This window comes from Phyllostomus hastatus, unplaced genomic scaffold (genome assembly GCF_019186645.2).
Source record: "Phyllostomus hastatus isolate PE091 unplaced genomic scaffold, TTU_PhHast_1.1 phas_contig_17, whole genome shotgun sequence".
Lineage (NCBI taxonomy): Eukaryota > Metazoa > Chordata > Mammalia > Chiroptera > Phyllostomidae > Phyllostomus > Phyllostomus hastatus.
Genome location: NW_025333664.1, coordinates 21,868,635 through 21,893,931, shown reverse-complemented (window position 1 = coordinate 21,893,931; position 25,297 = coordinate 21,868,635). Strand labels below are relative to the sequence as shown.

Genomic DNA, 25,297 nt, shown 5'->3' with positions numbered 1-25,297 from the left:
ACATTTTGAAACCAGCTTTAAAAAAATTTTTTTAATTATATTTTATTGCCCTGGCTGGTGTGGCTCAGTAGATTGAGTGCCAGCCTGTGAACCAAAAGATCACCAGTTCAGTTCCCTGTCAGGGCACATGCCTGGGTTGCAGTCCAGATCACCAGTAGGGGGCGTGCAAGAGGCAACCACACCTTGATGTTTCCCTCCCTTCCCCTCTAAAAATAAATAAATTACATGTTATTGATTATGCTATTACAGTTGTCCTAATTTTTCCCCCTTTGCCCCTCTCCACCCAGCAACCCCCACTCCCTCAGGCAATCCCCACACCATTGTTCATATCCATGGGTCATGCTTAGGTTCTTCGACTACTCCATTTCCTATACAGTAGTTTACATCTCATGGCTATTCTGTAACTACCTGTGTGTACTTCTTAATACCCTTTCTTCTTCACCCATTCTCCCACAACCCCCTCCCATCTGGCAACCATCAAAATGCTCTCTGTATCTGTGATTCTGATTCTGTTGTTCTTGTTTGCTTTGTTTTTAGATTTAATTGTTGATAGGTTTGTATTTTCTGCCAATTTATTGTTCATAGTTTTGATCCTCTTTTTCTTAATAAGTCCCTTTAACATTTTTTATATTAATGGCTTGATGATAATGAACTCATTTAATTTTTTCTTGTCTGGGAAGCTCTTTATCTGCCCTTCAGTTCTAAGTGATATCTTTGCTGGGTTGAGCAATCTTGGCTGTAGGTCCCTGCTTTTCATGACTTTGAATATTTCTTGCCAATCCCTTCTAGCCTGCAAAGTTTCTTTAGAGAAATCAACTGACAGTCTTATGAGAACTCCCCTATAGGTAACTTTTTCTCTTGGTGCTTTTAAGATTCTCTGTCTTTAACCTTTGGCATTTTAATTATGATGTATCTTGGAGTGTGCCTCTTTGTATCCATCTGGTATGGAATTCTCTGTGCTTCCTGGACTTGCACGTCTGTTTCCCTCATAAATTAAGGAAGTTTTCTTTCATGATCTTTTCAGATAGATTTCCAATTTCTTGCTCTTTGTCTTCTCCTTCTGGCACCCCTATGAGGTGAATGTTAGATCTCTTGAAGTTGTCCCAGAGGCTGCTTGTACTATCTTTTTTTTTTTTAATGTTTTTTTCTTGTTCTGATAGGAACTCTGCATCTGATAGATGCTTCTCCCCATTTTATTTAGTTCTCGGGGAGTTTTCATCTGTTCTTTCATTTGGGCCATATTTCTTTGTCTGCTCATTTTGACAGCATCCCTGTGTTTGTGTGTATGAGGTAGAACTGCTATGACTGCCTGTCTTCGTAGTGTGGCCTAATGTAGTAGGTGTCCTGTAGTGCCCAGTGGCTCAGCCTCCCATCACCCAAGCTGAGTGCTTGAGGTGCGCCCTTCGTGTGTGCTGAGTATATCCTCCTCTTACAGTTGAGCCTTGATTGCTGTTGGCAGATCAATGGGAGGGTTTTCCCTGGGCCAGAGACTGACTTCTGTCACTCAGCATATTGCTTTTGAGATTCATAGAAGTTCTATCAGTGATTAGCTCCTTTTTATTGCTAAAAAATACTTCATTCTGGAGCCCTGGCTGGCATAGCTCAGTGGATTGAGCGCGGGCTGGGAACCAAAGTGTCCCAGGTTCGATTCCCAGCCAGGGTACATTCCTGGGTTGCAGGCCCCCAGCAACCGCACATTGATGTTTCTCTCTCTCTCCCCCGCTCCCTCCCTTCCCTCCCTAAAAATAAATAAATAAACTCTTAAAAAATAAAAATTAAAAATAATTAAAAAAAAAACTTCATTCTATAGATGGACCACAGTGTATCCACTTAGATGATATTTTTTTATTATGAATAGAGCTTCTGTAAGTATATGCATATAGGTTTTTATGAGCATGAGTTTTTATTTCTCTAGAGTAAATAGTTGTGAGTGGGATTGCTGGGTCATATGAAAAGTGTAATTTTAACTTTATAAGAAACTGCCATGCAGTTTTCTAAGGTGACTGTACCAGGTTACATTCCCACCAGGAATGAATTATATAGTTTCTGTTACTCTGAATCCTCTTCATCTTATTGCCAGTTTTTTTTCATTTTTTAAAAAGTTAGCCATTTTAATCTGTAGTGTGTCTTATTTTGATTTTGATTAGACTTCCTTAATGATTAAAAATATTTTGCATCCTTTCATGCTTATGTATATATCTTAGGTGTCTTCAGATCTCTTGCCAGTTGTTTAATTGGGGTATTATTGAATTATTTATTATAGATACAAGTCTTTTTTTATATAAGGTGTGCAGTTTAAGTTCATAATTTTGCAAATGGATGTCCAAGTTTTCCAAAACCATTTATAAAAAAGGTCATACTTTCTCCACTGAACTGTCTTTATACCTGTGTCAAAAATCAATTAGCAATATTTATGTGGGTCTTGCGTCTGTACTCTCCATTCTGTTCAATTGATCTATTACTTCTTTGCTAACACCACACTATTTTTCTAACTGTAGCTTTGTAATAATGTTAAAGTTAGATGATTCCTCCAGCTTTATTTTTTTTAACTATTTTGGTTATTCTAGTTCATTTTGGATTTCTATTTTAATCCAGTCTGTCACAGTATTTGTCTTTTACCTGGATAATTTATTTCATTTATATTTAATATAATTAGCCATATTTCCTCTATTTCTAGTTTGAAAATGAATGGTATTTTTTCTTCTGTAAATAAACACCATCATAGATGTTATAACCTGAAGCCATAACATATCAAAGTCTGTTATTAGTCAATGTTGATGTTTATTTGAACTTTCACATAAATATTCCTCTTTTTTGCTCATTCTTTTCTTTTCCAACTCAAACTTTCCAAATACGATTGTGTTATCTCCGTTTTTTAGAGATATTTACTGGATATAGAATTTTAATTTGGCAGGTTTTTTCCTTAGCACACTGCAGGTATGAAACTGCCATGGCTTCATTGTTGCTTTTAGAAAAATCAGCTGTTCTTGTGTTGCTCCTTTGAATGTAATCTGTCTTCTCTGTTTGCTTTTCAGATTTCTCCTTGTCTCTGTTTTTTCCTGCTATTTTGTTATTATATGTTGTAGATTTCTTTTTATTGATCTTGTTTGTAATTTGTTGGTTTCTGAAAGGTGATTGTATCTGGTTGCTTCTGGGAAAATCTCAGCTGTTACTCATTTGAATATTGCCTTTGTCCTGTCTCTTTTTCTTTTACTCTAGTACCAGTTACAAGTACATCAAATCTGTCACAGTGTTACTGTTGTCTTATTTTTCCTTAGTTTTGACTGCTCTGCTACATGTGTGGATAATTTCTAGCCTAGTCTTTAAAGTATCCTGTTCCCTGCAGATATTCTGAAACATCTCTTATCCTATAAGCATAGTTATTTCATAGTGAGTCCAATAAGAATCAAATTTCTGTGGGTCTATTCTATTGTCTATTCTTTTTCTGCGGTTTTTACTTTGGAGTCTTTTCTTCAGTGCCTAGTTATCTTGGATTACAAGATGAAAGTTGTATTTGAAAAATTATTTGTAGGAATGACTTAAGGGCCAAACATAGGAAGGTACTTTTCCCCACCAAGAGATTACTCATGTTGGGTATCTGTGGACATTACTGGTCCAGGGACCACCTTAAAATAAGCTTCAGATCTGCTATTCCTTCCATAGGGCTGTAATACTTCGTTGGATCTGTCACTGCCCCAACCCTGGTCCCATCCACTCTCACCTTAGGGTTGTAACTCTGAAATCTCAGCTCATTCTGGAGGGATTCTCCTGTTAGATTCTTTACCTTATTAGAGCACTTGGCTTTGGTTTCTGTCAGAACAAAATTCTAATTTTTAGGGATCAACAGACCCTTTGGGCTTGCTTGCTTGCTTACTTGCTTCTCTGGGTTCCCATTTTCTCTTTACTTTTGGCTATAATTGCTTGTATGTTTTATTTAAGAATGAGAGAAAAAGGAAGAGGGAGTGTGCGTGTGTTAATCCATTCTTTTTAGTTGTTCACATTGGGGGATTGGCCCAAATAAACAGGCCCACCGTTACTGAAAATAGGGATATTATCTGCAAAAATCTTGGTTTCTTACTTTGAAAACTGAGAAGCTCTAATCACACTTTCAGGGGTCATTTACACCTTCTAGGTACTTGTCCTTTCTAGGCATTTTGGTCTGTGACCTCTGCAGTGAAACTAATTTGGATGAGGAGTAGAGAAAGAAAGAGAATGAGATCTGAATTGCAATAATTATGAATTAATGGTTCTATTTTTTTTTCTTTTAGGCACATACTGTAACAGTCAAGTATAATGCACCAGTATTCTCCAAATCAGATATAAAAAGGTTGCTGATCCGATTTGCTTCTTATAAGGGATAACAAGGTGTGTCAACCTTTGGCAATTTTAGGGTCAAAATTATAGGTGTTTAAAATTCTTAACTTGCTTACTTTATTGTGCTTTACAATTTTTTGTTTCAATGTTCTTCACCTGAATAATTCCTGTGCATTCTTCAAAATTAAGCTTAGATGTTATTTTTGTCCCTGATAGCTTTTCCCCAGGTTGGTAGGAGACTTAAATTCCCTTCAGTGCCTTCAGAGCACGCAGCCTTGTTTCATTTAAGCACTGATCACTTAGGAGAGTAATGGTCTGTTTTCTTTGTCGGAGGGCTTAGAGAAAGAATCCCTTTTGGGCCACAGGCACACATATCCTAGTGCATAGTAAGTGTTCAATAAATGCTTACTGAATGAACATTCTGCTCTTGATTTAAAAGGAGAGGAATAGTAGAAATAGACAACTGTGGACATTTGAGAAAAGCGTTCCAGGTAGTATTAGCTACTTAAATCCTTTTCTGTGCCATATGACCTTCTAAACAGTGCCACTTTTGAAAGGGGCAAAGGTAAGTTTGTGTGACTCAATATTTGCTTCTATAAAAAAGCATGAACATGTACATAGTTATACTTTCCCTAGGTTTTTTCCACAAATCCTGCTTCTCTCTTACCAGTGTGTGCTAGGGAGAACTCACTCTCTGCAGCAATGCCTAAAAGGTGTTGTTTTCCTCATACAACTGCTATTCCTCTCAACAGGAGTCCTAAATCATGCAGATAGTGCAATATAAGCACATTCCTCATTCTTTGCTTTAGAAATCTTTGTCCTGTCTGGATGATTATGAGATCCGGTTCATTCACTGTGGATGATCTAGCGATGGCAGGATTTTTTTACTTTTTGAAGACAGCAACTCTAGTAAACTTTAAAGTTATAAGAACTGATAAAACTGTTGCAGTTTGAAAGTAGACTTAACTCTCTAAGTCTTCTTTCTCTAAGCCCTCCGACAAAGAAAACAGACCATTACTCTCCTAAGTGATCAGTGCTTAAATGAAACAAGGCTGCGTGCTCTGAAGGCACTGAAGGGAATTTAAGTCTCCTTTTCAAATTTCAAGTTCCAGAATAATCTTTACAGTTCTAATACTAGACAATTAATCTATAAAAGTACATTAGAACAAATGACTAATTGACTTGTACAGTTTTCTGGTATTAGACCATTTACTAGGCCCCCAGTTTTCTTCTTAGCTGCTAGATTGAAAAATAGAACTCATATACAATAGAAGAGAGTAAAGAGAGAGCCTGGCTGAAGAAAGCAAGAGAAGTTTTTATTGAAATTAATTTAATTGTATTCCACTTATGTCAGTAAATTTGTGATTTTGGCAGTGTATATTTTAACCTTATTGTTTAAAGGAGTTTTCATTTCCTTGCATCTTATAAAGAATAGGTCAAACCGTGGCTGGTGGGGCTCAGTGGACTGAGCACGGGCTGTGAACCAAAGGGTCACTGCTTCGATTCCCAGTCAGGGCACATGCCTGGGTTTTGGGCCAGTTTCCCAGTAGGGGGCACATGAGATGCAGCCATACACTGATGTTTCTCTCCCTCTCTTTCTCCCTCACTTCCCCCTCTCTAAAAATAAATTTAAAAAATCTTTTTAAAAAAATTAAATAAAGAAAGAATAAGTCAAGCAATGAAATAAATTATCCATGTAGTTGGATTTGGTTATAGGTATGGTCTGACTTTAGTACGGAAATTTTTGTTGAGAAGATAATTATGATTGACTTCCGTTAGATTAAACATTGAACAAACAAAACTTACCCGTATCTACAAAGTCAGTCTAAGGGCTTTTTAGATAGAAGTATGGTCTGAAATTGTTAGCCACTAAAGTTACATCGTCTTTTATGCAGTTACATGGGAACAGTAAGGGTTAAGTAAGTTTATTTTAAATGGAAATTATTGGGGAAGGTAATACTTTTCTGTAAGTTAGGTTTTCCTGAGGTATACATGTGTTATGAACAGTGAACAGGAGAATTCACCTTCAGGATATTCAGGACTCAGGCACTTTTTCAGCCTTCCAAATAACTATTATAAAAATTGCTAAAATAAAGTTTCTCCAGTGTTCTTTTAATTTTGATTATTGTTGTGGGGGGAAACAAATCTTAATTGTGGCCCTGTTCTTTAGTAGAAGAACATGTAATACTGGGAAGGAGAGAGACAGAAAGCAAAAGAAACAGTTACCTAAGCACCCTTTAGTTCCCTCTGGCTGTGTGCCAGATACGTGTTTGGGGGCACCCTGCCTTTTAGAGGCAACTTCATTTTTATTTGACTTTTAAAAAATAAACCAACATTACCAGTATTGCCCCAATAAATTCAATTAAAAGGGAAAAAATAAAAATAATAAAAATGGGCATAGATTTGATCAACAAATATTTACTGTGCATCCTACAAAGTGCAAAGCCTTCAGCTAGATACAGGAAAGTAAAAAGATTTGACATAAATCTTGACTTTGAGGAGCTATGGATCTAACGGGGAAATTAAGGTTTGAAGACTACTGTAAATGAGGTTTAGAAAGTGATTAGGTTCTGTAGGAATGAAAAAAAGACTTGAACCTTGGCAGTCAGCCAGCTTGGCTTTGCATCCCAACTCCGTTTTCTGGATATGCTTCTGAGCTTATCTGTAGATTAGGGAAAGAAATGCCCGCCTCATGGAATTGCTGGCAAGTTAAGATATTTAAAGCTAAGAAGCTTTTTTAGCTCCAGACTTGTAATATCTAATTTCCTATTCAGTACCCTTTTTGATGTCTCAAAGCCATTTTCACCTCAAGTCCAAAACCTGACTTATGAGTTCTCTTCCAACATGTTTTCTATTTCCAGGAGTGGCATCAACAGTCTGTCCAACTAGAAACCTAAAACTCACCCCCTGCTTTTCTACTCCGTTATGCAGTCCACCCAGAGGTTAATATTGCACCATAAGTTTTTGTTCCTCACATTAATCCATTTACCTCTGTTGCTGCCACCGTTGGTCAGGAGTCCATCATCCCTCTCACATAGGTGAGCGTTAACAGGCTCTAGCCACTAACTCTATTCTGCCTGTCCCACAACCAGCCAGAGCAAACTATTCAAAAATGTACATGAATCACTTTTCTGCTTAAAACTCTTTGATGAATTTCCATTATCCTTAATCTGCAGATACAGGCATATTTGTCTCACCTTTGTTCTGCCTTCCTTATTATATTCTGAAGGTCTAGTGTAGTACTTTTTCATCATGAATGCTCATATATTTAAGGGATGAACAGGAATGTATGAAAGAACCAAACCAATAATGAAGAAATTTAGGCCGACCTTGTATTTCTTTCATGTTAGGCTGCATGTGATTGTACATACATACACGTTTAAAGAGATAGAAGTGAAATTCTATTTTTGAATAATGTTTATCTTGATGACTTCTCCTTCCTATCTTTTCACATCCCCATTTTATCCCCATCTCACCACCCTTCCCTTCCTTCTTTGCACCATCTTGTTTATCTGAAGTTGCTGAGCTCAAGAACCCTGTTATCTTCTCCCCATGTAGTTACCGAAGGCCGACCATTTGAAATTCGTGTGAATGGCTTGCTTACTGTAAGCAGATTTATTCGGTATGTATGACAGTAAACTGAAGCGTGGCAGGGTGGGGGTGATGCAGACCCGCTAGTTGTCCTCCCAGTGGAGAATCAAATCCACTAGTTCATAAATTGGGTTCCAGCTCATGAGGCACAGAAAGCTGCAAGGGGCAATCAAACAAGTACTTGAAAATCTCAAGTTTCATTAGTGAATAGTCTCACTTTGCTCTTCACAGAGAATGCCAAGCCCCTAAGAGAGCAGAGGAGGACTGGGTGGTAAGAGGGTGGAACATGGACTAGTGAATGGGAGTTGGGGGATATTTTCCATGTGAGTCAGATGGTTTCCAGGGAGAAATGAGGCCTCATTTTGTAGTATCAGGTCTGCCCATGAGTTGGCCCTTAGAGGCTAGGACTTAACTACAGCTTCTGTAATGTTTGTATTCTAGCAAAAGCTAAGAATGAAGACTGACTCTTTAAAGATAGGTTTCTTCATATTAGTTTTTACTAAGGAGCTATGCTGTAATAATAGTTTACATGTGTTTGGTGTTTCTGAGCCCTTTCTGGAAGCTATCTCATTTGATCTTCTCTTCAGTCTGCAAGTGCGGTTAGGCAGGTTTTATGAGTGATGAACCAAAGCTGGAAGAAGCCCAGTTGAGGTCCTACAGCCAGGTAGGGGTTTGAAACCAGTTCTCCACTGCTTGTTTCATCACCCTGTTGCATCTAATCCCAGTTACTAGAGTTGTGTTGATCTTACAAACTTATGAAACTCATAGTAGAAGGACTTTGAGATCCACAGATAAAGGGTGCCTTACAGGTTTAGAATATCAAGCAAAAGGAAAAAAATGCCTATAAAGAAATATGAAGACGGAAGAGAAAGATACTGTTTTTATCAGAGAAGCTAAGAATTTAAAAGTTCAGTATCACTTTATTGGAAGTCATAAATAACCTGGAGACAGTATTTCTACTGGTTTCAGCTGTCATCTGTGTTGTTTTGGCTGTTTGCATGTGTACATACATACACACCCTTACCTGTCTCCCTGTTGTAAATGCAGGCATGTAGCCACCCAAAAAGAAGCCAGCAGTCTCACAGCACAAAGGACCTTGTTCCTTGGGAAGAACAAAGGGTACAATAAAAGTGTCTGCTTTCTGGTTTTTTGCTTGTCATGTCTGTTTTTTTTCACTTAACCAATATTAGGTAAAGAAATTAGATTACCATCACCATGGTGGTTTTATAAAACCAAAGAAATAAATATTTGGAACTAATTTTTAAAATTGTTTTGGTTCACTTTTTAGTTAGTGCTTGAACAATTTTGTTGCTTTCTGGCCATTTAAATTTGTACTTGTGGGACTCCAGAGTTTAACAGAGGCAAGTTATAAGAGTTTTGTGCATGGGAGAACTCGTACATAGATAATACATGGCTCTTTTGATTTCATGTATTAAAGGGGGAGTATCGCTGATTGTGTTTATTAAACTCCTCAGTACAGCATTAATCCCCATCCCAGTCTCTCACTCATCCTCTTCCAGCTTTAAGCCACTGAAACCATGGTCATAACAAGTCATCTCTTCTGGCTTATCTTCTTTGTGTATGTATAGTAGTTAAACTCCAGCTTAAATACAGCATCGGGAAACATGCAGTTGTCATAAATGTGTCTCCTAGAGCTCTCAAATAGGCACAGTCCTAAACATTCATTAGCTCATTGAATCCTTACCACAAACTTGGGAGGTGACTGCAGTTATCCCCATTTTCACAGTCTGGTTGAATGTCAACTCCTCCAGCTCTGTCTTTGGGCAAGTTATTTAACCTTTCTTTACTTCAGGTTCCTCATCTGTAAAATGGAGATAATTTCCTCGCCATTTGTATGGTGAGAATTAAGTGAAATCCAAGTAAAGTGTATAGTGAATGTGAGTATCTGGCTGACAGGTAATGAATGGCTGTAGACGTTAGCTGTTGTTACCTTACTAGTGTATGGTTGCATGGCAAAAGAAATCACTGCCACAAGAATCAGAAGTTTGCTTTCTGGTCCTTGCTCTGTTGTTAAATATGTGATTGGGGGTAAAAAAATTTCTTTCTGAGCCTCAGTTTTCTTACACCGACTTTATTTTAACCTTTCATTTGGAAGTAACTTCAAATTGATGAGAGACCAAGAACATAGTACAGATGTGACACTAGAAGTATATACAACAGAAGACAAAATAAATTAGAGTTTGTCAACATTAAAAGTTTTGTGCATCAAAGAGCACCATCAACAGAATGAAAAAGCAACCAGTAAAGAGAATATATTTTCAAATTGTATGGAGGGCTGTCCAATCTTTTGGTCTCTCTGGGCCACATTGGAACAAGAGTTGTTGTCTTGGGCCACACATTGAATACATTGCAATCAGGGAAAAAAATCTCATCATGTTACAAGTAAGTTTATGATTTTTGTGTTGGGTCACAGTCACAGCCATCCTGAGCCACACCTGGCCCACAGGCTGTGGGTTGGACACCGCTGTAGGGATTAATAACCAGAACAGATGAAGAACTACAACTCAACAACCAAAAATAGAAATCCAATTAAAAAAAATAGCCAAAGAACTTAGAATAGTTAACTCTCCACAGAAGATAGATAAACAACCGGTAAGCACATGAAAAAATGCTCAACATCACTGATCATAAGGGAAACGCAAATCAAAACCACAATGAGATACCACTTCACACCATTAGGATGGCTACTGTAAAAATAAATGCTGGCAAGGGTGTGGAGAAATTGAAGCCCTTGTGTATTGCTGATGGAAATACAAAATGATGTTGCCAATAAGCAAAAGATTATGGTGGTTCTCAAAAAATTAAACATAGAGGCCGCGCACGTCGTGCGTCCTAGGCGCTCTGGGGATCCTTGACTGGCGCCGCCGGGAAATACCAACAGTTTTTCCCACCATGTTCTTCTCTGCCGCACTCCGGGCCCGGGCGGCTGGCCTCACCGCCCAGTGGATGGAGGAATAGGTGGACGCACCGTACCTCCTCGCACAACCGAGATTAGAACAACAATAAAATACGGTCAGCATAACACCCAGAACCGACAGGGGATTCATCTGAATGGAAGTCAGACAGCCAAGAAGTTGAAGTAGACCCGTACATCCAGACTGGTAGGAGACAACGAGCCAAGCGGGCGTGGGGCTGGCGCGGATCGGCAGCGCACGGAGGTCGGGGGAAATTTGGCGCGGAATCGGCGCGACAGCCATCCGGGGCGCAGGAACGCAGCAGTGGACCCTGAGTACGCAAGCTGCGGCTGCCGGACCCAGTGGGGCAGCGGTTGTGGACCAGGGCAGAGCTTGCAGCCCAGGAGCCCGGGGAAAGGTCTGGGCCCAGGAGAACTGAACTGCCACCATTGATTCCCCCTTGCCCCCACATATAACGTCACAATCTAGCGACTGGGGTGCCCAGCCCCGGTGAACACCTAAGGCTCCGCCCCCCACCGTAACAAGAGCGACCAGACCGAAAAAAAAAAGAGAGACAGGGAAAGACATAAGACGTGTGCAACAGAGCAGATCAGTCCCCCAGGACTCATCCTTTTGAGTGACCAAGAAATAGCCAATCTATCAGATGCACAGTTCAAAACGCTGGTGATTAGAAAGCTCACGGAATTGGTTGATTTTGGGCGCAATTTAGATGAAAGGATGCAGGTTACCATAAAAGAGATGCAGGAAGATACGTGGAGGAGAGCCAATAGAGAAAGGAAGGAATCTGAGTCTCAAAACAATACAGTGGACCAGAAGGAAGATAGAATCAACCAAGCAGGAAAGCATGATGAAATAAGAATTCAAAAAATCGAGGAGAGCCTTGGGAGCATCCAGGACACCTTTAAACGTTCCAACATTCGAATTATAGGGGTACCAGAAGGGGAGGAGCAACAAGTGGAAAAGTTATTTGAACAAATGATAAAGGAGAACTTCCCCAATCTGGCAAAGGAAACAGTCTTCCAAGAAATCCAAGAAGCTCAGAGAGCCCCAAAGAAGTTAGACCCAAGGAGGAACACACCAAGGCACATCATAATTACATTAGCCAAGGTAAAAACGAAGGAGAGAATCCTAGAAGCAGCAAGATATAAGGGGACAGTAACCTACAAAGGAGTTCCCATCAGACTGTCAGCTGATTTCTCCAAAGAGACCTTACAGGCAAGAAGGGGCTGGAAAGAAATATTCCAAGTCATGAAAGACAAGGACCTACATCCCAGATTGCTCTATCCAGCAAAGCTCTCATTTAGAATGGAAGGGAAGATAAAGTGCTTTTCAGATAAGGTCAAATTAAAGGAGTTCATCATCACCAAGCCCTTATTTTATGAAATGCTAAAGGGACTTATCTAAGAAAAGAAGATAAAGAAAAAGACATGTATAGTAAAAGGACAGCAAACTCACAATTATTAACAACCACACCTAAAGCAAAACCAAAAGAGACTAAGTAAACAACTAGAACAGGAACAGAACCACAGAAATGGAGGGCACATGGAGGGCTAGCAACAGGGGGATGGGAGGAGGTGAGGGGGGGAAAGGTGTAGAGAATAAGTAGCATAGAATGTAGGTTGAAAATAGATAGGGGGAGGGCAAGAATAGTACGGGAAAGGTAGAAGCTAAAGAACTCATAAGAATGGCACATGGAAGTGAACTAAAGGTGGGGAACGTGGGTGGGAGAGGGGGTACAGGGTGGAGGGGAGGGGAGGGGGGAAATGGGACAAATGTAATAGCATAATCAATAAATTAAAAAAAATTAAAATGAAAAAACAAACAAACAAAAAATTAAACATAGAATTGCCATATGATCAGCAGTTCCACCTCTAGGTACATACCCAAAACAAATGAATGCAAGAAGTCCAAAAAATACTTGTACATCTATAGCAGTGTGCTTTATGACAGCCTGAAAGTTGACATAACCCAAGTGTCTATTGACCAATGAGTGGGTAAAAATGTGGTCTATATGTACATAGAAGTATTATTCAACCTTAAAGACATACATAGCTGCGTGAAGTAAGCCAAATGTAAAAAGTCAAATATTCTGATTACACTTAAATGAGGTACCTGGAGTAGTCAGGCTCCCAGGACAATAAAGGGTTATAAGGAGCTGGGGGGAGGTGGAAATCGATGTTGAATGGGTACAATGTTTCAGTTTGGGGTGGTGAATAATTGGGGAGATCAGAGGATTCGATGGTTGCACAAGAAGTCAGTGTACTTAATGCCACTGACCTGTATACTTAAACATGGTTAAGTTGGTAAATTGTATATATTTTACCATGATTTTAAAAAATACATGTTTAACAAATTAATAAAAGGAACATTTTATTTCCTTTACCCACATTTACCTATTGTAATATTTTACCCCATTTGCTTTATCATGTGTATGTACTCTTTTTTTCTTTTTAATTGATTTTAGAGAGGGGAGCGAGAGAGACATCAATACGTTGTTCCACTTAATTATGCATTCATTGATTGCTTCTTGTATGTGCCCTGACTAGGGATCAAACCCGCAACCTTGGCGTATGGGGACGATGCTCTAACAACTGAGCTACCCGGCCAGGGCCAGTGTGAGTATACTCTTGAGTATACCTAACCTACCATCTAAATTCCAGTTTTATCATTTGATCTTGATAGTATTGTCTTTCAATAGCATTTCCCACCCCCCCTCCAGGATAGGGTGTAGGACATTGTATTTAGTTGTCTTTAGCCTTCCTTTGTCTTTTATAATATTGATGTTTTTGAAGAGCACAGTATATCTCCCTGCCCTGCCCCCCACCTTTTAACAGAGTCTTCCTCATTTTGTTTGTCCATTGTTCCCTTGTAATTAGATTGAGGTTACACAGTCTTGACCAGAAAACTGCATAAGTGATGATGCGTCCTCCTCAGGTTATATAACCTCTGGAGACTCAATACATTTTTAATTAAATACAGAGTAAGAGGAATCAACAAATGCTATAGGAATCTCAGAACAGTCTAGGAAGGCATCATAAAGAAGACTTGGTTTACCAGTTTGGTGGAAAGCATACTTCTAAATTTCATGGAATTTTCTCAAATTTTGCATTAGTTCACTGTTTGCATTAGCTTACTGTTTTCTATCAGTTTTTATTAAACTTGTACCTGAATAAAATAAATTAAGGAGAAATTACTGATTTTTATTTTTCAATTCAGTGAAATCAAGTATATCTTTCAAATGGTGGTCAGAGGTCAACTGATAATTAAATAGGATTCCCCAAATGATTTGGATCCATATAAAATGACTTTGAACTTTGATGTGTGGAAACAAGTCTTTATTTCCTTCCTGGTTTCATCAAATATTAGAGTCATACTGATGGTCTGTACTCTTGGCTTTGCCACCATTCCAGAGCCTTTTAGCTATAGAAAGCTGTGAAAAGAGAAGTACTGTTTTTGCCAACTTTCTGTAGAATGTATGAATAGTAGTACATACTGTTCTCAATGCCATCTTTTCCTTCCAGGTTATATCCAAACTTTAGCTGGGGAGGTAACAAGCTACTTTGCAGAATAGGGTTAGGGCTAATAATAGATTTTGGTTTATGTTAAGGGAGTCACTGTGGCACCATTGGTATACATCCATTGGTTTAACAGGTAGGAGAGCCAAAAGCATATTTAAGGCCATTGTTGTAAGATGATTTTTCTTTCTTCGCAAATGCTTTTAAAAAATGATTCCTGGGCCCTTGTGTGTTTTGTTTCTGCAGTGCGAAGAAAAGCAGCCTGAAACAAAGTCTTAAACGCCCCTCACCCACCGCTGCATCTGAACACAGTGACTGCCAGATCTCCAAACATCAAGTTCAGCTTTGTTCGCCAACCTGTCTGACATGTCGGGACCCGTGCCAAGCAGGGCCAGAGTTTACACAGACGTTAATACGCACAGACCCCGGGAGTACTGGGATTACGAGTCACATGTGGTGGAGTGGGGGTAATCGCTTCCTTTTACTTCACTGTGCTCACCCAAAGGGCTGGCTCTTGTGGGTTTGTTGAGTAATTTATGTCAGGAAACCTCTCTGGCTGTGTATTTATAAACCTCAAGATTGAAGTCTGATTTGAGTTTTTTGCAATGAAGAAAAGCAAGGTATTGCTTTGACAAATTGACAGTTTTGATGGGCTTATTTAAGAATCATTTCAGTCATCTTTTCTGATTCGTATATTCTGTATACAAAGCTGATAACCGAGAGCTTCCTGTCCGCTTGCCTTAGCTCAGGGCTTTGCAGTTAGGTGAGAATACTTAAGAGACTTCGAAAACACCAAACTCTTACTTAGAATGTTTTTGAGGTCAGAGAATGTTGCCCTGTGATGATTGTGGAGGATGAAACAGTTCTCCAGGAAGGTGTCCTCTTTCTAATGAGAAGCAAAATTAAACCCCAAACATTTGCCTTCATCATGAGACTAGGCATGTGTAATGTGGAATTTAGCCCAAATTCCATCTTGAACAGTTGCACTCTGCCCGAACAGCTGCGTTTGCCCTCCTAATTCTCTGTGCAGTCTCATTTGGATTTTTGCATGTCTTGTCCTAATGTGGTATGTATGTAATTGATCAGGTCATACTTTTTTGTAGTAAAAGCATTTTGACATTCAAATGCAAAAGGAGACCATTTGAAAACTTAGAGGCTACATTTTATATCTGTCCACATGTGATAAGTATAGGCTCCTAAAATTGTTGTGGGTGTATTTTAATCATATTTGGGTATATTGCCTCTGCCTGAGGAGGCAGTGTGTTTTAAAGACAGCATCAAGAACCAGTGGTACAATACTAGTAAATGTTACCATTATTGATAAATGTAACCATTCCCCTTATATCACAGGCTTTGGGCTCTAGGAGTACCTCTGTGTTTTACAGAAATTTCAACTACTCTATTTAATTTGAGTTCTTGGCACTTAGTTCTGCTAAAATGGCACTGAATGCCCCTTTTGAGTGTTCGGCATGGTGCTGTTTGGTTTGCTTTTGTTTTCTGTGCCTTCCCACAGGAGAACTCAACTAGAAATAAGAGTTCTCTCCCCCTACACCTTCCTTAATTATTGCATTGTTCGTTGTCCTTCGTACCTTTGCCTTCTGTGTTCATTTACTTCCTTTTTAGCTGCTTGAGGAAAATGAATGGCTGATTGTTTCATGTCGGATTCTCAGTGTCTCCAGCTGGGAGTAAAGAGAATTTAGGCCTCACTAAGTGGACTGTGTTTGTCATTCTTTAGAGAAAAGTTCTCTAACTTACAAGCAGAGGCAGAGAGAAAATGTTGGCTTTTTTTCCCCCCCTCTGATGTTCTTTAGTTGTCATGGAAAAAATAAGGGCAAAAGTAGAGGAAGGGACCCTCTAACTATAGTTCATTATCTGTAGCCTAGTTTGCAAAACTCCGTTATATGGACTGCCCTCAGTCCATATAATGCCTTGCCTTGGAGGACAGGTGGGAGGTCAAGCCTGTATATGTGAAAGCCACTTAATGGGGGGGGAGGGGGGGCGGGGGGGGGGACATAAAAGTCAGCTGCTTCCAAAATGTGCTTAATTGAAATATTCTTATAACATGTTTATTTCCTGCTAAGTGCCAATACTGGGCCAGGCAATAGGAGACAGGAATATATAAGACAGGAATATATAAAAATTACTTTCCAAAGGAAAGCTGTCTATTGTTGGAAGCAAACATACATAATGAACCCTAAAACAAGCTGTCTGTGAGTGGTATGTCAATAGAGATGTAAACAGTGTGGGACTGAAAGGCTTACATTTTTCTAATTCTAGGATGTGGAACACATTTTTAATTGGCCCAATTAAAAAATACAAAGAAACCAATTTAGGAATTATTTGAAATACCTCTTATTTCTTTTATTCTTACTGGTAATAGAGTTTTATTAGTGCAGTTAGTGCTTGATAATTTGAACTTCTTAAATTATTGTGACTTTGACTCTCTGTTCACAGAAATCAAGATGACTACCAGCTGGTTCGAAAATTAGGCCGGGGTAAATATAGTGAAGTATTTGAAGCCATCAACATCACAAATAATGAAAAAGTTGTTGTTAAAATTCTCAAGGTTAGTACAAGAAGAGAGAGATTGTAATTTCAGAGATATTCGGAATTTAGATGTGTTTTAAGTAACAGTGACGCCTTTTTAAAATAGCATTTGAAAGTGTTTTTGGAGTGCTTCAATACCTGTATTTTATTGTGTCCTCTGAAATCAATAGAGATTATCTTCATTTGACAGATTGGGGAAACTAAAGAAAGAGAAGTGATTTGACACAAGTCATATAGCTAGGTGTGGCAGAGGGAGGGAGTACAGGTTTAATCTTTTAAGTCTGATACTGATTTGATGCCTAATATTGACTTTATCTATTTTTAGTTATATTTCATGCTTTTTTAAAAGATTTTATTTATTTTTAGAGGGGGAGGGGAAACATCAGTATGTGGTTGCCTCTTGGCCATTCCCCACTGGGGACCTGGCCCACAACCCAGGCGTGTGTCCTGACTGGGAATTGAACTGGTGACTCTTTGGTTCACAGGCTGGCGCTCAATCCACTGAGGCACACCAGCCAGAGCTAGTTATATTTCGTGCTTTTGTTTTCAGGAAATTGTTACCTCTATTGTGTAAGGATCAGCATTTAATTTTGGAGAGAGTGGGGAAGGGAGGGAGAAAAGGATCGATGTGCAAGAGAAACATCTATGAGCTGCCTCTTGTACGCCCCCAACTGAGGACCTGGCCTGCAGCCCAGGCATGTGTCCTGACCGGGAATCTAATCAGCAACCTTTCAGCTTGCAAGACAAAGCCCAGCCAACTTAGCCACATCAGTCAGGGCATAGCTCAGAGTTTTTAAAAAATACAGATTCTGTTTCAGCATATGTAGGTGGATCATGGGAATCTGTGTATTAAAAAAACCCAGGTTATTGATCATCAAAGTTTTAATAGTGATCTTGTTAACGAAGAAATGATATAAACTTAAAACAATTTTTGAGAATTGTATCCACTGTGTCAGTCAGTAGTCTGAGATGACTGGCACCCTAGGAAAGAGCTGCATGGTCTGGTATGGTAGACACAGGTCACATGTGTCTTTTGAACATTTGTAACGTGGCTGGTCCCAACTGAAATATGCTGTAAGGATAAAATATACTAGATTTAAAAGGCTTAGTACAAAAAGAAAAGAGAAAAGAATATAAAATTGCTCATTAGGTATTTTTCTATTGATTTACATGTTAAAATAAGATTTTTTAATATACTTTTAAATAAAATATATTATTAAAATTAATTTTGTTTGTTTCTTTATCTTTTTTTAAATGTATACGTGGCTTGCATTGTATTTCTTTTGGACCAGCACCGTTTTAGACTGTTTAGGAGGGAAGGCTGGGTGGAGGAGGTGCAGTTGGATCAAAGCCCTCCTCAGAAAAATGAAAGGCGTTTCTGTCCCGGGACAGATGTGGAAGTGATGGGTGAGGACAGCGGGATGTGGAAGGCATACTGTAGGGGCTCTGCAGAGCAGTCTTTCTGGAATGGAGAGAGGGCAGTACTGATCATAAGGCTAGGTGGTAGATATTATGTCCCAGTCATGTTCTGAGATCTTTTTTATATATTTCTTCTGATTCTTGAAACAGTCTTACGAGACAGGTGTTCTTTTTGATCGTTTTACACGTAATGAAAGCCTTAGATAGGTTATGTAACTTTCCCACAGATACATAGCTAGCAGGTAATGAAAGTAGGATTCGCATTAGGCAGTCTTGACTTCAAGGCCCACATTTACCCACAAGTTTATGCTGCACAAAGATGGTTTGGCCATCCTTGATCTTGGTCCTATTTCCCTCACTTCTGTTGGGTGTTTATAGACTTGCAGGATGGAACAGGAAAAGCCCATGTTTCAACCTAATGGTAAAAAGATTTTTCAAGATATCTCCTAGTACTATTACCATTTATAACCCTACTCTGTATAGTTATAAAACTTACCAATAAGACTGATGACTAAAATTAAATGCTAATTCTGCAGAGGAGGTCTGGTCTTTGGAATGGAAAACTTTTTTCTTTTTTCTTTTTTTTCTTTTTTTTTCAATTCAACATTTGCTAAATAACCTACAGAGTGTCTGGCAGAGGGTTGGGAGAAGGATTCAGAGATGAGTCTGACACATTTCCTTCCTTCAGGGAACTCATAATAAGCCATTTATGTATTCCATTATCTGTTGAAATACTTTATTTCACTGATGTACTTTTACCCTTTTAGCCAGTAAAGAAGAAGAAAATCAAGCGTGAAATAAAGATTTTGGAGAATTTGCGAGGCGGCCCCAACATCATCACACTGGCAGACATTGTAAAAGACCCTGTGGTGAGTAGCATAGACACTAGCAGGGCCCGCCAGGGCTAAAGTGGTGTTTGACCTAGAGCACAGCCGGCCTCTCTCTGTTCCCCTCTCTACCATTAAGTGCTGCTTTAAAAGTGCCTAATCAGTTATAGCATTTAACTAGCTTGGGTCTTTCTTTCAAAGAGACCTCCACCCACAGACTATTTCTTATTCTTCTAGGCTAAGAGATGATAGCACTGGAAACTGAAATGTGTTAATCCATTTTGCAAACTCAGGTCCGATGCCGATGGGCGATGGGCGCATTGTCGGGCTGCCTAAAGCCTGGTGAGACTTCAGCTCCATGTCTTCTGTTTGAAATCCATCCCAAAAATGACCTAAGTGTGGTGATGATTAGAGTTGGGAGGGCTTGTAGCAATAGAGGGTTTCCTACCACTGAGGCGAGGACTGCCAAATTCACCATGTAGCATCCGCAGACATTGTGCCCGATAGAGCTGCCGGGCTATTGCTAATGTGTTTTTTCTTTTTCTTTTCCCTAGTCACGAACCCCCGCCTTGGTTTTTGAACACGTAAACAACACAGATTTCAAGGTATAATATATAACCAACCATTTTAAGTTGTTAGGCTTTTAGACCATATAGAAGGCCTTTTAGGGATGTCATTATTAGAAAAGCTTCCTTCTAACTTGCTTAAAAAGAGCTTTTCATCTTCAGTGTTGAATTTTAAGATAGAGATACTCCTGTACCAACTGCCAATTTCCACATCGTGGTATTTTTGCCCTTTGACTTACTGTGTGTTCTCTTTAATGACCAATATGTTTACTTCTCCCCACCTTTACTATTCACTTAACAGTTTCCACTGATGTCAAACTGAATGAAAGCAATAACATGTGTTCAGTCAAGATCTGGCCAAGGGCATTTCACTTTAAAATGACAGTGTTCAAGAAGGAATGTATTGTATGTAAAGCAAGGTCTACTTATACCTTAGGATTCCTCAGAAACTCTTGGCTCTAGGACTTAAGAAGGAACGGGTGGGTAGGGGTGGCGTAAATTCTGCTACAACACATACCTCTACAGCAGATTTCTCTTAACTTCCAGCCCATCCAGCGACCTACTTCAAACAGTTCTCAATTCTAGTACAATAGAAAAATGTGGGTGCTCTCTTGGGTTTCAAGTTGTTAAAGGTATTGACTTGCCTTTGCACTAATTCAGTATCAGAAAATTTTAGGTATCAATAAATGGTTGAATTCTTTTGCTGAGATAAGGAAGAAAGGAAGAACTATTTTAGAATCAAAACAGTAACTTCAAAGAAAATGTCAGATGACATCACTGACCATTTAATGAGTATTGCTTTTTAAGACCATAACTCTTTGGAAACTGGAAAAGAGATATAACAGTTGTTCAAAATTTACTTTCAATTTGGGACAGGAATAATTCTGTTAAATTGGCTTGACAGATTTGTCAGCAAGCCACCTGCATACCCGCTGGTGGTCTGCAGATGGGGTAGTTCCCTACTAAGGAGTCTGGAGGTAAATGAAAAGCAGGCTCGGTTGCAAATGTCTGTCAGGGCGTTGCTTACATAAGTTGGTATATTCCTAACAGTGGATTATAGCTTCAGAAATACAAGTTAAAGTAATTCTTGACTTTTGCATGTGGAGTTAAAGACTCAAAGCACTCCTTTAAAGTGAATGTTTTGTTGGAGAAGTAGAGACGGATGCAGAAAAAGATCTTGGGACCGTAGCAAATAAGCCAAGTCTTGGTTTGAATTACAAGTGAGGATGAGAAATTGCCTTCCATCAGCAATATTTCACAGCTTAAATGTTGCATTTGTCTTTAACAGCAATTATACCAGACGTTAACGGACTATGATATTCGATTTTACATGTATGAGATTCTGAAGGTAAGGGAACCTTGGATACTAAATATCTAGATTGAACTTCCCTTCGTTAAATAACCCAAATGACTCTCTGTAAAATATGTGGAAAGAAGGGGCCTCTTCATGTAAGTTTTTAATGAGTTAACAATATCAGGATTCTGCTAATGTAAAGATTGTAAAATAGGATTTGTTAAGAATATAATTTAGAATGCTATGGAAAGGGTATATAGAAGAAAGCTGGGGCCCCTTAAATATTTGTAATTTCCATCTTCCTCCTATGAAAGTTAACAAATTGTTCAAACTTGTAAAAATAGCTCCTTACGTGCTGGCTTCTGGTGTACTTTATTTTACTTGAAAGTGAGCAAGTGAAACAGTAAACTTAACTCAGCTGTCAAAGGGTCATTGTCCTAAGTATTATGTAAGTCTCTGCTTAGAGTTTGCTGATTTAGAGTGGACTTTGATTTCTAAAGTCAGATTACCAAATATCTTGCTCCTGGTAGTCATAAGGTCAACCAGCTTTATAGGTGAGAAAATTGCTAGGAGTTGGCTGGTGTTTCTTACTAAATGAGGGTTGACATAGAGCCTGCATTTGAACCTTGAAGTGCCCTAAAGAGGCGATGCCAGTAGAGATATCTGACCTTTCCCTTGGCTTGTGCAGCCTCATGGCAAGCAGGACTTCATAAAATTAAGGCTATGCTTGTCTAGCCCTGGAAACTTTAGGAATTCAGGTCGCCCTTCAGGAAGGACAAGAATTTGGCCAACGATATCCACTGACTTAAAAGCTGAGATTAGCAAATCCCAAAGGTTGTGCTACTCAGCTCACATTAGTCTGAGATTGGACATGGTTTTCAAGTTGGATTTGATATCATAAATCAGGAGTTGGCCACCTTATTTACAGGGATAAAGAGTAAAATGTTTGATTTTTCTAGTCCATAGGGTCTTTCTCACACTACTCAGCTCTGCTGTTGTAATATGAAAACAGTCACAGACAACATGCAAACAAGCAGATGTGGCTGTGTTCCATGACCACAAACATCAAAAAGGCTGCAGGCCATATATGGGCCATGGTTTACCCAATTCGATTGTAAACTCTCAGCTTCTAAAGAATTACTGTCTATGAATAACAGTTTTGTAGTACAGATCAGTTTTCTTCTTTTGAGGGGCCCGTATTTGTGAAAGTAATCCAGGATTTGGGTTAGGGAGAGAAATTGGAAGTGATTGATGTACACTTTGGGTCTTTTGGAACAGAAAGGATGTTGTAACAACTGTGTAAGACCAGAACTTGATGTTCAGGGGCCCTGATTTTGACTTTGGGGTCTTGAGCAAGTCTCTGAAGACTGGCTCTGGGAGTGATTGTCCTCACTGTGACTTCCAAGGGTGTTGTGAGGCTAGAAAGAAAACTATGGAGGAATATAAGTAAGGAACTTGGACTAGAAAATCACTCTTAAGCAAGCTAATTCTTTTCTACCTGTTTCTTTCACAGGCGCTGGATTACTGTCACAGCATGGGAATTATGCACAGAGATGTGAAGCCCCATAATGTCATGATTGATCATGAGCACAGAAAGGTAATGTGATAGACTGACAAATGTCTTCATTGGCTTGATAGAATGTACAGCCCATCTTCAATGAATGAATTAACAAATAAGAATGTTTAAACCATTGTTTATTCATATTCCTGAGAATACTATCAAAGAAGGAAACAGATTAGTGTAGTAGGCAAAACAGTAACTCCCTCCTCATTTGCCTCCTCTTTCTTACTGGTACAGTGGGCATAATATTTGCCCTGCATTGCCACTAGGTTATTGTGAGAATTAAGTGTGCACTGTTGTGAAATGGATGAAATATTCAGAAAATGCTGCTGTTTAACAAGTACCATGAAGCCCCTGAGCTCTCTAAGTGCTATTTATGAGAGCTGTGCTCACCGTGTGCTTTTATAACATTTCAGTTTTGTGAGATAACCAAGCCCACCTCTTATAGGCACTAATGACTCTGCTGTAAGCTTTGACAGTGTAGGTGATTTTTTTTTCAACTAAAATTCTTTTAGACACACTATGTGGGATTGCTCTAGAGGCAGGGGATATATGCGTGAGGCAGATAGTAAAAGATCCTTGTCCATAAGGAACTTGCCTTTGGGGGAGGCTGGTGGGCTAGAAAGTTAGAAGTGACGTGGAAGAAAAGTAAGTTAGGCATAGGAACAGTGGAGAGTGTTGCAGTTTTAAACAAGGGGGTAAAGGGAAGATTTCATTGGGAAGGTGATTTTAGAGGATATTTAAAGGGCCCCAGCCATGCAACCTTGGAAAGAAATGTGTCCTAGGTAGAGGATGCAAAAGCTCCGAGGCAGGAATGTGCCTGGGTTGTTGGAACAGTGATAAGCATAGACCTGGGATTAGAATGACTGGGGAGAGAGGAAGGAAATGGTATCTGAGAGGTAAAGAAAACCAGATCATGTCAGGCCTTTTCTCTAAAGATGCAAGATTTTTCAGGGTTTGAGGAAAGGGTTGGCAAGCTCTCACTTGCCTTTTTAAAAGTTTACTGCACATCGCCCTGGCCAGGTCGCTCAATTGGTTGGAGCTTCATCCCGTGCACTGAAAGGTTGCGGGTTTGATTACCAGTCTGCGCACTTGCCTGGGTTTGGTTCCTGGTGGTGGTGCATATATAGGAGGCAACCAATCAATGTTTCTCTCTCACATCTATCTGTCTGTCTGTGTGTGTCTCTCTCTCTCTACCTCTCCCTCCCTCCCCTTCTCCTCTCCCCCTCTTTTAGGAAGAGAAACTCAAGTCTCTCATACATGCCTGGTGGGAATGTAAGGTGGCACAGCCATTTTGGAAAATGCCAAACTGTTATTTTACACTTTGTTGGATTCTTTAAAAGCTAAATAAACAGCCCTGGCTCTCCTGATTGGGCCCATTGTCCCATAAAGTGAGGGGTTGCTGGTTCGAATCCCAGTCAAGGCACAAGCCTGGTTGTGGGATCAGGACCACTTGGGGTATATGTGGAAGGTAGCTGATTGATGTTTCTCTCCCTCTCTTTCTCCCTCTGTTCCTCTAAATAAGTAAATAGATAAATAAAGTTTTTTTAAAAAAATCTAAATAGCCCTTGCCAGTGTGGCTTAGTGGATAGAGAGCAGCCTGTGAACTGAAAGGTCACTGGTTTGATTCCCAGTCAGGGCACATGCCTGGATTGCAAGCCAGGTCCCCAGCTGGGGGCGTGTGAGAGGCAGAATATTTTTTTAAAAACTAAACAAACATGTGCGTATGTATGCTTAACAAACAATCCTTAGGTCCACACAGAAACCTATATATGAATATAGTCTTTATTTGTAATAGTTGAAAATTGAGAGGAAAAGCATCCTTCAGTGAGTAAATGGTTAATCAAACTGGTATATGTATACCGTGTAGTGTTATTGCTGAATAGTATTACTCAGCAATAGAAAGGAAAGATAATGCAGCGACTTGGTTGGATCTCTTGCTAAGTCAGAAAAAAATCTGTTATGCTGAGTATCCCATCTATAATAACATTCTCAAAATAATAAGAGTTAGAGAACAGGGGTTGCCACAGGTCAGAAAGTGGAGAACAAATCACGCAAGGGACTTCTGTGGTGTGGTGATGGAACAATTCTGTGTCTTATGGTAGGAGTTCTCTAAATCTACACATGATAAAATTACATAGAATTACACACACACACACACACACACACACACACACACACACACCCCACGACCCCCCCCAACATGGAAAACTGGTAAACTAGAAGGTCTTTCTGTGAATTGTGCCAATGTCAATTTCCTGGTTTTGGTATTATAATGTAGTTATATAAGATGTTACCATTGGGGAAATGTAAAGCTGGATGAAGAGTACATAGAACATCTCCAATTCCTGTGAGTTTATAGTAATTTTTTAAATACAACGCTTTTTAAAAGGAGCATTCTGGTTGCTGTGTAGAGGATAGAGGGCGAGAGTAAAAGTAGCTTGACTAGCTAGGAGAAGGGGCTGTGGCAGTAAATCAGTCAAGAGATGGTGGTGGCATGGACCAGAGTGATAGTGGCAGAGGTAATAATCATGGTCAGAATATGGTAGAGCCAACAGGATTTGACGGATGTGGGGTGTTAGGGAAACAAGACTCCAGGGTGAAGTTTTTTGGCCTGAATGACAAGATCAGTGGAATGACCTTTAACTGAGAAGAAGGGGCAGGCTGTGGGAGAAACAGAATAATCAGAGGTTTAGCCTTTGAGATGTTTGTTACGTGACCAGAGAC

General features: G+C 39.4%; 1 protein-coding gene across 6 annotated transcripts in view; it reads left to right on the top strand.

Annotated features, from left to right (window-relative positions):
• The window catches only part of CSNK2A1 (casein kinase 2 alpha 1), a 53,189-nt gene that overhangs the window by 14,863 nt on the left and 13,029 nt on the right, over positions 1-25,297 (top strand). For 2 of the 6 annotated variants that reach the window (XM_045832729.1, XM_045832724.1), the window contains exons 2-9: positions 4,269-4,365; positions 7,873-7,936; positions 14,603-14,823; positions 16,811-16,922; positions 19,090-19,191; positions 19,704-19,754; positions 21,004-21,063; positions 22,523-22,606. In XM_045832729.1, coding sequence (XP_045688685.1) covers positions 14,723-14,823; positions 16,811-16,922; positions 19,090-19,191; positions 19,704-19,754; positions 21,004-21,063; positions 22,523-22,606 — 510 coding nt within the window. In that variant the 5' untranslated portion in view covers positions 4,269-4,365; positions 7,873-7,936; positions 14,603-14,722. Of the gene's footprint in view, positions 1-4,268; positions 4,366-7,175; positions 7,353-7,872; positions 7,937-13,387; positions 13,457-14,602; positions 14,824-16,810; positions 16,923-19,089; positions 19,192-19,703; positions 19,755-21,003; positions 21,064-22,522; positions 22,607-25,297 lie in introns of those variants that run through there. The other 4 variants (XM_045832728.1, XM_045832727.1, XM_045832726.1 and 1 more) reach the window with 4 other exon arrangements.